Source organism: Mauremys mutica, chromosome 6 (assembly GCF_020497125.1).
Source record: "Mauremys mutica isolate MM-2020 ecotype Southern chromosome 6, ASM2049712v1, whole genome shotgun sequence".
NCBI classification, from domain to species: domain Eukaryota; kingdom Metazoa; phylum Chordata; order Testudines; family Geoemydidae; genus Mauremys; species Mauremys mutica.
The window spans coordinates 65,222,579-65,236,755 of NC_059077.1; the positions used below are offsets into that span (position 1 = coordinate 65,222,579).

A 14,177-nucleotide genomic window follows, 5' to 3' on the forward strand; every position below is an offset into this window, starting at 1 on the left:
GAACATTGTATGCATAGATTTGTAGTGTTTGTATATTTTTGTTATATGCAATCAAATTATTGTAATTTTCCCCATATATTAGAAGGCAGCAGCTGCTAAGTTTTTATAAACTCCTATTAGGCTATACCTTTGAAAAGCAATCAGCCAAATCTTGCAGTTCTTAATCAAGACTTATTCAGACAAAAGCTCACTAAATTCACTGGGAGTTTTTGCCATATTTGATCATTGGTAAGAAGAGCAGAATTTGGGCCAATGCAAGAATTAAAAGAATTCTCAGGATTAGTCTTTTTTTTAACCATCTGCCTAAAGTTTTAGAAGTGCAAAAAGGGGTGAATTTGTCATGGATCTAAAATGCAATTGCGAATACTTCATTTCTGGTATAATTAACAAGCAGTGATGTAATAATGTATTACTGTGATGTAATAATGTGCTGTTAGATCACTGTATGAATTTTCCCTTTTTCTTTTCCTTCAGGAAAGGACACTGAAAAAGCTAAAGATCGTTACGATAAAGCCACTATGAAACTTCACATGCTGCATAATCAGTATGTGTTGGCACTGAAGGGAGCACAGTTACATCAGCACCAGTACTATGATACTATGCTTCCTCTGTTACTTGATTCGTTACAGAAGATGCAAGAAGAAATGGTTAAAGCACTGTAAGATAATCTTTTACTTTTGCTTTTGATTTGAAATATGTCAATTTTATTTAATATCCCATTTAATTTTTATTTTAGTACTATTAGAAAATAATAAACCAGTGTTATTTATTGCCATAAAATGGAATGGCCAAAAAAAGTCAGTGTTTGTTTTGGTGTCAGTTTTCTATAGAAAGCCCATTCAAATAAATGGGACTTCATGTTTTTCAGGCTTAAGGGAATATGTGGACATGTCAAAGACAGGGCATTCCTCCTATAAACTTTTAAAATTATTAGTTAGGTTTTTTGAGTAAATCCTCAATCTTCATTTTTAAAACTTTGAAATGAATCATTTAATTTAAACTCATATTTGCTAATCCTGCAGATGACCCTAATTTTGTCTTGTGATTTCTGCCTTTTCATTGTAATCACAGACAGCAGTGTCAGTCACGGAGCACAGTGATTTCATGTTTATGTACTGTTTCTGTTCACTTCATTGCTGCCTAGATTTCTTTCTGTCTCATCTGGGATTACATGAAATAGGAGTGGTTCTTAAATGCACTCAGTTTACATCTGCTCAAATGAGCAATAGAAAGGCAAAATATACCCCAGATGTAAGGCCTCACTCATTTCAGCTTATGTGGGACAGTCTTGCTGAACCTGCATGGACTCTGAGCAGTGAGAAAGTGACATGTCTGGCTCCCTAGGGACTTCTGCTCCGGTTTTCAGAAAGAGGCTTGACCTGCAGGACACCAGATTGTGATGAGAATCTTTTTTCTAGCCCTTATACCTCCTGGTATGCCCCTAGGTTCCTGGGATGCAATAGACTTGGTCTGGACACACTGATTAGTGTAACAGGCAGTACATAAATTCGTTTAAATATAAAATTCCCCCCAAACCCTTTTCCCATTGACTTCTTTGATCCTGGTCCTGCAGCCATTCTCACTTGTGCCTATAGTGTGTTTGTTTTGGTCTTAGTTTTGTTTGTTTTTTGTTTTTGTCAACTAGTGGGGTGAGTCACAAGGACAAGTTGGAGGAATTTGGGTTTGGGGTTAGCGAGGAGAGCAGCTACTAGAATAGCAGAAGAAGGAAGAAGCCTCCTGAAAAAAGTACATATTCTCAAGGACCATGGAGAGGACACTGTGGGATCCTTTAAGATCAGAACTTGTCAGGAATTAAACTGATTGCATGAAACAACTTTCTCCTTGATCTTCTTGTTTCCTATTCCTTGCTAATGTCTGACTAGAAAGAGAGGAATAGGTGAGGGCAAATTGCTGCTTCCTTAACTTTGTACAATAGAATTCTGTGATCGCTGTAGGAAAGGAGGCAGGGAAAAAATCCAGTTCTTGTCAATGGTACCAGCCACAGTTAGACACCAGTGGCTGGCCCATGCCAGCTTACTTGGGCTCATGGGATGTAAGCTAAGGGGCTGTTTAATTGTGGTGTAGACACAGGCTCATGCTGGAACCCAGGCTCTAGGACCCTGCAAGGTAGGAGAGTCCCAAGACTCAGGCTGCAGCCCAGGCTCAGAAGTCTACATTGCAATTAAATAGCCCTGCAGCCTGAGCCCTGTGAGCCTGAGTCAGCTGACATGGGCAAGCTGATGGTGTCTGATTGCAGTGTAGACATACCCGCTCCTTTCTCTCCCTGGGTCTTGAGAGAAGGTTAGCCATCTGACCCAAATTAGCCAGCTACTTTTTGAGTTGTACTTCTCCATCAGCTGCTGGGAGTTTCTTCCACCTGGCTGCCCAGGATTGATCTACAGAGACCATGTTGTTTCTGTCAGTAACTCCATATCAAATGTGGGATTTTCAGAAGCTACCTCTGCTCCCATTGAGAATAAGACCACCACTGAAAATCCTTCCCAAAGTGTGCATAATTTACATGTACGCAAGTTGGATTTTCTAATTGCCAGCCCTGCTGACACAATCTCTAGAGTTTTTGAGAATCAGGCCAAGTTCTTAACTTAATCATCACCAGTAATAGAGTGTTTGGGCCACTGTAGGCCCTTAGTTACACCAGTGTGTAGTCGCAGTAGCATCAGTGGAGGTCCATAGCTGTAAATGATTGTAATTTAATATTGTTGTTTGCAGTGTTGTTTTAGTTGGGTTGGTCCCATGATATTAGAGAGACAAGATGGGTGAGGTAATATCTTTTATTGGACCAACTTCATTTTGTGGAAAAGAAGCTTTCAAGATCTGAAGAAGAGGTCTGTGTAAGTTTGAAAGCTTTGTGTCTCTCCCCAACAGAAGTTGGACCGATAAAAGATATTACCTCACCCACTTTATCTCTGTAATTTTAATAAATAGTTCTATTGATGCACAAGTTGGAATAGAATCCAGCGTTTTCTCTCTTATCTGCAGGACCAACAGGAGTATAAAGCAGTAAAAATTTAGTTTTGTCACTAAAGTAGACATGGATATCTGAATACACACAGGATCAGATCTTGTAAGTAAAAAGGTGCCATTTATAAATAATCACCTTTTTAGTATAATACTCTTTGTAAAGTGGCGTTCCACTGGAACACTGCTACTTTTGGATAACATTGAGTCTAAGGTAGAACCAAAGCTTATGTTTCAGGGCATTTCAGGCTAGCATCTGGGTGGCTTTAGTGTGGGGGAGGTGGGACACCTTCATAAGGTATGGTTGAATAATCCTGGTTTTATGGACAGGTGGCCCTATAGTGAATCGATAAGATGTAGTATAGCTTCAACTTGATGATAGAATGGAAGAAAATACCTAGAACTGAAGGGAAGAAAATCTTTATCACAGAAACTATTATAGAAAATAGGCAATTAACCCATTCTACAAGTATCATTTTTTAAGACGTCTAAATATTTGCTTTCCTGAATGCCCACTTCTTTTTACAGTCATCTCAAATAAATCATGTACCTTGTATTTCTAAATTTTTTTTGAATATCTTCCAATGTTAGATTGAACTTTAATTATTTTCTTGCCTCCACTGTTTACTCAAATAGTGAGGAAATCCAGGCAAGCATCATTTTTGGGGTTCATTAAGCATCTATTTGAAAAATTATCACAAGGAAAATAGATTAATGTTCCTTCTGTGCACTCCACTCTGGTTGGTCAGTAGTGATCAGTATTTAAATTTTTTTTGTCTTCCTTCTGAACACAGTGTGATAGCTGAAGTTAATATTGAAAGTGTAAAAAGGTAAAATAGAAAATGGCTATGGAATGCCAAAAATTAAATATTCCTGTTGTTGGGTTTTTTGGTTTGATAGATATAAGAACATAAGAACCGCCATACTGGGTCAGACCAAAAGTCAATCTAGCCCAGTATCCAGTCTTCCGACAGTGGCCAATGCCAGATGCCCCATGGGAATGAACAGAGCAGCTAATCATCAAGTGATCCATTCCCTGTCACTCATTCCTAGCTTCTGGCCATTGATGGACCTATCCTCCATGAACTTATCTGGTGCTTTTTTGAACCCTTTTATAGTCTTGGCCTTCATAACATTCTCTGGCAAAGAGTTCCACAGCTTGACTGTGCGCTGTGTGAAGAAATACTTCCTTTTGTTTGTTTTAAACCTTCTGTCTATTAATTTCATTTGGTGACCCCCCCCCAGTTCTTGAGTTATGAGAAGGAGTAAATAACACTTCCTTATTTACTGTTGTATATATGTTGAAATGTGACATGGGCATGTGTGCTCTTTTTCTGGTGATCTAGTAATAAAATAAAACGTACAAGAACTCTGCATTGAGTAGTTCAGAGAGGAGATTATTTCATTAGTTAAAATGATAGAGAGCAAAAGGTCCCATGGGTCACATGCACACTGGCCTGTAATATGGAGAATAACTGTGCCATATTTTATCATCTTAGATTAAACTAGCTCATTCTTTATCAAACCAATGAGGCAGTGTTGCAGCTCTACATTTTGATGATAAAATGATCAGTGGGGAGTTCAGATGAAGTACAGCTGCATTTGTTCCTTGGTAATGATATGTGGTGTCATGAGTAACCAATAGTGCTGCTTGTGTTAGTGGTTCCTTAATTTGTCTATCTGTTTGGAGGCACTGGGGTAGTGGTAGGGAATATGCTTCCAGAGCCCTCCCTTTCACAGAATGCCTTTGATCTAGGGGCCATAATTTGGTCTTTTATTTCTTCCAATAATGTACAATCCGATTCCTCTCTCTCTCTCTGTAGGCAACTGGAACAGCCATTTATAGGAACAACTAACTGCAAGGCACTCAACTCTGTTTGTTATCATAGTTTAATTTTACATCAGTTAAGGAGGGATAGCTCAGTGGTTTGAGCATTGGCCTGTTAAACCCAGGGTTGTGAGTTCAATCCTTGAGGAGGCCACTTAGGGATCTGGGGCAAAAATTGGTCCTGCTAGTGAAGGCAGGGGGCTGGACTCGATGACCTTTCGAGGTCCCTTCCAGTTCTAGGAGATTGGTATATCTCCAATTATTACCTATTACCTTAATATTACTACAGAGATGTAACTTAAAATGCAGTAGCAGAACAGAATAAGAATATTAAGAACATGCTGAATTTTTAAATATTAGTAAAATTGTATGAAGAATGAAAACTAGGAACAAGAACAAAAAAGTTTACCCCTTTTTGTTGAATTCAGGGTTAAAATTCTTAAAACTAAGTGCTTTAGTAAATTAAAGAATGCCAAGTATTATGAAGGTTCACACTAATGGTTTAGAAAAAATAAGAAAATATCTGAATTTGTGTTCTTTTAGTTTGTAAATATATATTTAAAAAAATCTTAATTCATAAAAACATGCTATGTTGTACATTATATATGCTTTTGGAATTATTTGGGAGGAGTTCTGTGGCCTGTGTTATGCAGGGGGTTAGACTAAATGATCATAATGGTCCCTTTGGGCCTTTGAATCTATGAATTATGGTATTTTTTTCCCCCAGAAAAGGAATCCTTGATGAATACAGTCAGATCACCAGTCTTGTAACAGAAGAGATAGTGAATGTTCATAAAGAGATCCAGACTTCTGTTGAACAGATAGACCCTAACTCAGAGTACAATTGCTTCATAGAGGCTCACAGGTATAAACTTTCCATTATAATCCTTTTATTTATTTTTACCTCTCAAGAAGAAACCATATTCTATGTTAAGCCTTAATACTGAAAAATGATATATGCTTAGTTTGTTTTCAGTTGGGTTCCTTTAAATTGCTACTTGACTGTAATGCTTTATCCTTATTTGTAAGATTGTCTGACCTGTGTATCTCCATGTATGTAAACTGTCCAAGGACTTAGTTAAATGATAAAGAAGTCTTAAATGCAGCAATAAGTTTTTTAAAAAAGAAAATACTAAACTCTGATAATTACTGATAAAAATATGTAAGCAGACACAATTGTGGGTGTAGTAACTAGTAGTGTCACTACTCCAAATTTCTGTTTTACTTCTCACATAGCAGTGTGGGACACACTATCATAATCCCCATCCCAGTATTTTAAAACACTCAGCCTACTACTAATAATGAGAGAGATAGTCACTAAAATTGCCCTAATAGGCAATAGTGTCTATCTGTGTCTATCTGTGTCACCAAAGTAAAAGGGCCAGAGTACACCAGCAAATTAGAAGAACATGGTTATACTTGAATATAAGGTGGTGTCATACGTACACATATTATACATATATGCCCATACACACTACAAATATATATGCCATATCCATATAATTCATATATATTAATTATTTGGAAGTGCCTCTAAGGCTCAATCATAATACTACCTTTATATTTTACATTTACATTTACATTTGTATGGTCTCACAAGACCCTCAATAAAACACCAGAGAGGCTACTGACCCCCATGTATCCAAGGTCCCGGGCCTAACATTTCCAGGCCCAACATAAGGGACTAAAATAATTAGATAATAAAGTCTGTCTAATAGTCGTACGAGGAAATGTGCAGACTAAAAATACAGATGGGGCATGAGTGTATGGATGGTAAAATAAGGTAACCACATAACAGTGTTTAGCCCACTGGGTTATCTTTAGTCCGTACATTATGCTTTTCCAGGACGATGGGTAAACATCCTCCCCATAAAAAGACAAAAAGCGGGGGAATGTAGTAAGTGCAGGCTCTGATAAAGGCCCAGTATGAGGCCTGAGGCCTGAACTAAAGTAATGGTCAAGACTTTGCTAACATAAAGCAAAGTCAAGGTGTGAGCCAGAGGTAGGCCCTGCTCACAGAAGCTCGCAGGAAAAGGGCTGATGCTGCAGAAATACATATTCACCTAGCATACCAAAGGATAAATATAGCATTAGAACATATTATACTGAAACATTCCATAGATAACGAAAGGACAGGCCGACCCATCCCAATGACAGGGGCAAAAGGGTAAAATGATGGATAGAGTTGTTTTGTTCGAACCAACATGTACAAGGTAGAAGGCGGTGCCTTAATACATAGAAAGGTTGCACCTCAATACGTCAGGTGTGATGTGTAACTTGTTTGTATCTGTGTATAAGAATGCATCCTTGGGGAGGTGCCTTTTGTCCAGCCTAGGGGGCAGTGGAAATCCCGCCACTGACTGAGCTGAGTCCATTGTCAGGGAGTACATATGTACTGGCTAGCTGTATTGCAGCAGCACCTTGGACTACGTTTGCCAGGGAGCCGGAGGCTGTGCTTTTTTCGACAATAAACCTGGCCGACGTGCCTTCGTACCTTACTAGACTTTGTGGTTATTGGGGGTTCTCATCGGGTCTGCTGGGTCAGCTATCTTCGAAGAGCTGGGGCAGCACACAGAGGGAACTCACGCACGCAGCCGAGTGATATCAACATTGGAGAGAGCAGAGCACCACACCGGTACAGCTCTGACAACAGTGGGAGCTAGAAATTCAGAGTCACAGCAATGTGATCCTCAACATTAGCTATGTGCTACATTATTTCAAGCAAAGTTTGTCTTAAGAATAAGTTTTATTTGTTCTTTATGGATCTGATCTTGCACATTTGTTACTTGGGTAAGTAGTCCCAGTGAGTTCTTGGAATTATGTGCATGCATTTTTATTTTATCTCAGTTACCAATATATAGATTAATATTAATATTATTAGTTAGTCCTAAACTTGCAACTGGATCAGTTATTGTGTACCCATACACCCATATGGAGTTCCATTAAAAGCCTTAGTTATGTAATGATCTTAATCCAAGGAAATGTCTTCCATTTTATTTTCTAGTGTGTTTTTTAAAACTGCACTCTTATTTTGAAGGAAAGCGAGCATGTTTCCAGTCTTCGATCTTCTTTTGTTTTCAGTATGATTAAAATATGCTTTTTATTGATATAATCATTTTGGAAAGGAACAAATATTTAGCTTCTGAGCTACACTTAGTGTGTGTGTGTGTGTGTGCGCGCGTGTGTACATATACTGTGTAATATAAATCTTAAGCTATTTTGTATACGAAACAGGTCATCAGAGAATGTAGAACAAGAAATAGTGTTTGATACATCTTTACTGGAAGAAAATGAAAATCTTCAAGCTAATGAGATCATGTGGAATAACTTAACAGCAGAAAGCTTGCAAGGAATGTACGTATGTCTCAAAAAATGTGGCATCCTTTTTGACTGTGTAATAAAATTCCAGAAATGACACTGTGTCACTATGAAGCCTAGAATGTCTGTTGAGTCATTGTGAAGTGATGGAAACAGCTACAAGTATGGTTGAGAGTGTTTTGTTCAAAATATCACCAGATTGCACCATCCCGAGGTTTCACAGTCTGTTACTGTCAAGTTTTTAAATTCTTAATTATTTTGACTTTATGAATTACACCTGTGTAGTATACAGCTACAATAAGGCATGTATCTATGCTATCCCAAGAGTCCTAACCCATTGTAATATCAGAGGTAACTCAACCAATTACTCTACAGGTAATTTGCATACAACAATTTCATTGGTTGTATGAGGGAGACTGGATTACTTGGCTCAGCTGCCACACTGAAGCAGCTCATATAATTCTCCCAGCACAATAAGACCTACACACACTACCATTATTTATACACATTAACACCAAACACACGCAGCCCATCACTGCAGCACACACACTCATTTGCCACCCTCATAAATGAACACAAATTTCCCAGGATATTTCCCCCAGACACAAATCAACACCAGCAGCACACACAATAACCCATAACATCACTGTGAAGCCTAGAATGTCTGTTGAGTTAGTGTGAAGTGATGGAGACAGCTACAAGGATGACTTGAGAGCTCTTTTCATTTGGATTATAATCAGGTTCAATCTTCATCTAGAAGGTAATAAGGTGATAAGTAATGGCCAGCATGGATTTGTCAAGAACGAATCATGACAAACCAACCTAGCAGCTTTCTTTGACAGAGTAACAAGCCTTGTGGATAAGGGGGAAGCAGCAGATGTTGCGTAGCTTGACTTTAGTAAGGCTTTTTATACTGTTTTGCATGACCTCATAAACAAACTAGGAAATACAACCTAGATGGAGCTACTATATGGTGGATGCATACTGGTTGGAAAACCATTGCCAGGGAGTAGTCATCAATGGTTCACAGTCAAGCTGGAAGGGCATATCAAGTGGGGTCCTGCAGGGATTGGTCCTGGGTCCGGTTCTGTTCAATATCTTCATCGATGATTTAGATAATGGTATAGAGTGTTTACGCTTATAAAGTTTGTGGATGTTACCAAGCTAGGAGGGGTTGCAAGTGCTTTGAAGGATAGAATTAAAATTCAAAATGATCTGAATTTTGACAGACTGGAGAAATGGTCTAAAGTAAATAGGATGAAATTCAATAAGGACAAATGCAAAGTATTCCACTTATGAAGGAACAACTAGTTGCACACATGCAAAATGGGAAATGAATACTTAGGAAGAAGTCCTGTGAAAAGGGATCTGGGGTCAGAGTGAATCACAAGCTTAAATATGAGTCAACAGTGTAAAACTGTTGCAAAAAAAGCAATCATCATTCTGGGATGTATTAGCAAGAGTGTTGTAATCAAGACATGAAAAGCAATTCTTCTGCTCTACTCTGCCCTGGTTAGGCCTCAACTGGAGTATTATGTCCAGTTCTGGGTGCCACATTTCAGGAAAGTTGAGGAGAAATTGGAGAAAGTCCAAAGAAGAGCAACCAAAATGATTAAAGGTCTTGAAAACGTGACCTATGAGGGAAGATTAAAAAAAAATTGGCTTTGTTTAGTCTGGAGAAGAGAAGAATGAGGGGCAACATAACAGTTTTCCAATACATAAAAAGTTGTTACAAGGAGGAGGGAGAAAAAAAATTCTCTTCAACCTCTGAGGATAGGAGAAAAAGCAATGGTCTTATATTGCAGCAGGGGTGATTTAGGTTGGATATTAAGAAAAACTTCCTAATTGTCACAATAGTTAAGCACTGGAATAAATTGTGTATGGAGGTTATGGAATCTCTGTATGATCTGCTCTTAAAACACTCCATTGATGAATACCTATTAGGGATGGCAGATAATACTTAGTCCTTCCTTGAGTGCAGGGGACTAGACTAGAAGACCTCTTGAGGTCCCTTCCAGTCCTACACTTCTATGATTCTGTGATCTGAGATTTGTGGTCTGTTACCAACCAGGTTTTAATATCTCAGCTGTTTTTAGATTTTTTTACACATATTACTTTATGAATTACAGCCATGTCACAGCATAGGCTTTCAGCTACTAGTTACTGTGTGTGTGTTTGAGTTCATGCACCCAGCTCATCCCACAGTGAACATAATCCGTTTATCAAATTTAAAAAGATACAAGTTCAGAAATTATGTTTTCAAGTTATTTCAAATGATTATCCACTGGTTGGTTTGTTGCTCCTTGTACAAAATAAATATTTGGAAACAAGTATTAAATTAACACCTCACCTCATTCTTGGTAACAGAATGAATCCGATCACTTCCTGGACTTTTGGTCATTGCTTCAGTAACTACTAATAGTTATTCTGCTTCTAAAAAACTTTATGGTAACTATAATTTTCAGATTAAAAAAAAAAAGCCAGGAATTGGAAGGATTTGATTAAGGAGAAAAATCCAGTTCCTACGTGTAAATGTTGTGAGGGTTTTTTTGGTCTGTATCCACCATTTTTCTTAGACCTCAAAGCTTCCCTCTAGTAGTTAGAAAGGGTTAATATATGACATAAAATATATGTAATAAATAGCTTGAGATTTGCTAACAGGGAATGGCACACATGATAAATAATTTAGGCAGCATGTCTTCATCTTCCAGTTTCTAGACACTTGTGCTTTTACATAGCTTTTGTTTTCTACATGGTCGTGCAATGCACCAACTTCTTTAAATTAGTGGGTGAGAGGAGTTAAAATATGGTTAACTATTTTTTGTTAGTTGCCAGTTTTGATTTTCTTAGTAGTTAGTTTTTTTGCCACCTTTATTACAGAAAGAAAGGGGAAGGAGTTTTTAGAGGTTAAAAAAAGATAGTTGCATCCCAAAAGTGCTAAAAATCTTACTTGGACAGTTATAAAACTTGAAGGTGACAGAGAAAAAATATAGGAAAAGGAGGGATGAGGATTAAAACAAAACTTCTATCGAGTTATATTTACAGTATATAGTAATCCAAAGCTCACATTTTAATGTTTTTAGATAGAGATTGAGTTAATAAAAGATAAGATGTAAATACCATAGTAGGGGAAAAGGAAATGGGAAGCAGGATGAAAGATTGATTTTGAAGAGGGATTTTGAATTAAGAGATTGAGGATGTTTGCAGCACAGAAAGGAGAGCTATCATAGGAGTAGGCAGGAAGGCAAGAGTGGTCTTGCTGCAAATATGAGTTTTGGGACTATTTTTCTGTCCTCTCATGTTTTTACAGTATAAATGACTTAAAACCTAATTGTTTTTGTGAAAAATATTTCTTCATTAAGTGTTCCAAAATAGGACCGAGAAGTTAGAATCACAGGTCCTGCTGCTAATAGAATATGTTGGATTATGAATACTTTGGTGGGGAGTGATTAGAAGTTTGCTCCAAGACTTGTTTGCCTGAAATATTGGTAAGATCTACTAGCATTATTTACTAGCCTGGGATTATATAAAGTCTCTCATAAATTTATTACGAAAGTACTTTTAGGTAAAGGGCTCTGGAACCACGAACATCTAGAATCTTCTTTTACATTAAGAAAGATTAAGTATAAATGATATTGTTACATGAGAGATTTATGGATATTTGTGAGGAGCATTGTTCCATTAGTGGAAGGTATGTACTAGATAACCTAGTACTGTAGGTTTTTTCCACTGATTTTTCCAATTCTGTATAACTGATTGTTACCAGAACACAATTCACTCATATGAATAATGTTAATTCTTTATTGCCCTTTGGAAACTAAATGCAAATTTCTTTGTCCACTGCATCAAATATGATTATATAGAGAGCAAATAAATTGAACTGTCAATAACAGTTAACTCATGCAATTAACTCAAAAAATTCATAGCGATTAATCACAATTTTAATCACACTGTTAAACAATAGATTACCAATTGAAAGTTATTAAATATTTTTGGATGTTTTCTACATTTTCAAATATATTGATTTCAATTACAACACAGAATACAAAGTGTACACTGCTCACTTTATATTTTTTATTACAAATATTTGTACTGTAAAAATAAACAAAAAAGTGGTTTTCAATTCACCTCATACAAGTACTGTAGTGCAATCTCTTTATCATGAAAGTGTAACTTATAAATGTAGATTTTTTTTGTTACATAACTGAACTCAAAAAGAAAAGAGTGTAAAACTTTAGAGCCTACAAGTCCACTTAGTCCTACCTCTCGTTCAGCCAATTAAGACAAACACTTTTTTTACATTTACAGGAGATAATGCTGCCCACTTCTTATTTACAATGTCATCTGAAAGGTGAGAACGCGTTCGCATGGCACTGTTGTAGCCGGCGTCGCAAGGTATCTACGTGCCAGATATGCTAAACATTCGTACGCCCCTTCATGCTTCGGCCACCATTCCAGAGGACGTGCTTCCATGCTGATGGCGCTTGTTAAAAAAATAATACATTAATAAAATTTGTGATTGAACTCCTTGGGGGAGAATTGTATGTCTCTGGCTCTGTTTTACCTGCATTCTGCCATATATTTCATGTTACAATAGTCTCGGATGATGACTCTGCACATGTTCATTTTAAGAACACTTTCAATGCAGATTTGACAAAATGCAAGAAGGTACCAATGTGAGATTTCTAAAGATAGCTACAGCACTTGACCCAAGGTTTAAGAATCTGAAGTGCCTTCCGACATCTGAGAGGGGTGAGATGTGGAGCATGCTTTCAGAAGTCTTAGAAGAGCAGCATTCCAATGTGGAAACAACAGAACCTGAACCACCAAAAAAGAAAATCAACCCTCTGCATGTGGCATTTGACTTGGATGATGAAAATGAACATGTCGGTCCCCACAGCTCTGGATCATTATAGAGCAGAACCCGACATCAGCATGGACATCAGCATGTCCTTTGGAATGGTGGTTGAAGCATGAAGGGACATATGAATCTTTAGCACATCTGGTATGTAAACATCTTGCGACGCCAGCTAAAACAGTGCCATGAGAACGCCTGTGCTCACTTTCAGGTGACATTGTAAACAAAAAGTGGGCAGCATTATCTCCTGAAAATGTAAACAAACTTGTTTGAGTGAGCGATTGACTGAACAAGAAATAGGACTGAGTGGACTTGTAGGCTCTAAAGTTTTACATTGTATTATTTTTGAATGCAGTTATTTTTTGTATATAATTCTACATTTGTAAGTTCAACTTTCATGATAAAGAGCTTGCCCTACAGTACATGTATTAGGTGAATTGAAAAATACTATTTGTTTAGTTTTTTACAGTGCAAATATTTGTAATGAAAATAAATATAGTGAGCACATTACACTTTGTATTCTGTGTTTTAATTGAAATCAATATATTTGAAAATGTGGAAAACATCCAAAAATATTTAAATAAATGATATTCTGTTATTGTTTAGCAGTGCGATTAATCACGTGATTTACAGCCCTAAAAATAAAACTTAAAAATGGTAACCAATTAACTAGAAATCGGCTGTCCGGTATTATGAATCATTCATCAGGACAGCAAGATCCAGTTCTTGTGAAGAAGCTTTTCTATCTTCAATATTAATACATTTTTCTGCCTCTTTCAGTCTTTTAAAAACAATTTATTTTCAAAACTGCACGGCTTTGCTTTTTACAATACTATGAAATCAATACAAATTTATTTCAGTTACATTGTAACTGTCTTTCATCAGAGACTGTATGTGGGCAGCATAAATGTCTGCTTTAAAATACCAAAATATTAAGGCATCTGTAAATGATGGTTCCTATATGGATTCCAAACATGGGTGCGCATGCACCGGAACCAGAACAATTATGCAGCAGTGTCTGTTGATCAGCATGTGCATCATCCTTGTTTCTTCAGCTGAGGTTATAAGAGGCAGAGGTTATAAAACACCGCCTCACTTCCTTCTTACCGCGGTATGACCAGAGTTGAAACACCAGCTTCCTTCTGTTACAGAGGTTTCGGCTTCTGTTCCCCATGCTTCCTCCACTTTATCCTG

At 37.3% G+C, this 14,177-nt stretch overlaps 1 protein-coding gene across 4 annotated transcripts in view; it reads left to right on the forward strand.

The window, feature by feature from the left end:
* FER (FER tyrosine kinase) overlaps positions 1-14,177 on the forward strand; it is a 392,406-nt gene that overhangs the window by 74,225 nt on the left and 304,004 nt on the right. For all 4 annotated transcript variants that reach the window (XM_045020435.1, XM_045020437.1, XM_045020441.1 and 1 more), the window contains 3 exons: positions 475-658; positions 5,535-5,672; positions 8,042-8,161. In XM_045020435.1, coding sequence (XP_044876370.1) covers positions 475-658; positions 5,535-5,672; positions 8,042-8,161 — 442 coding nt within the window. The remainder of the gene's footprint in view (positions 1-474; positions 659-5,534; positions 5,673-8,041; positions 8,162-14,177) is intronic.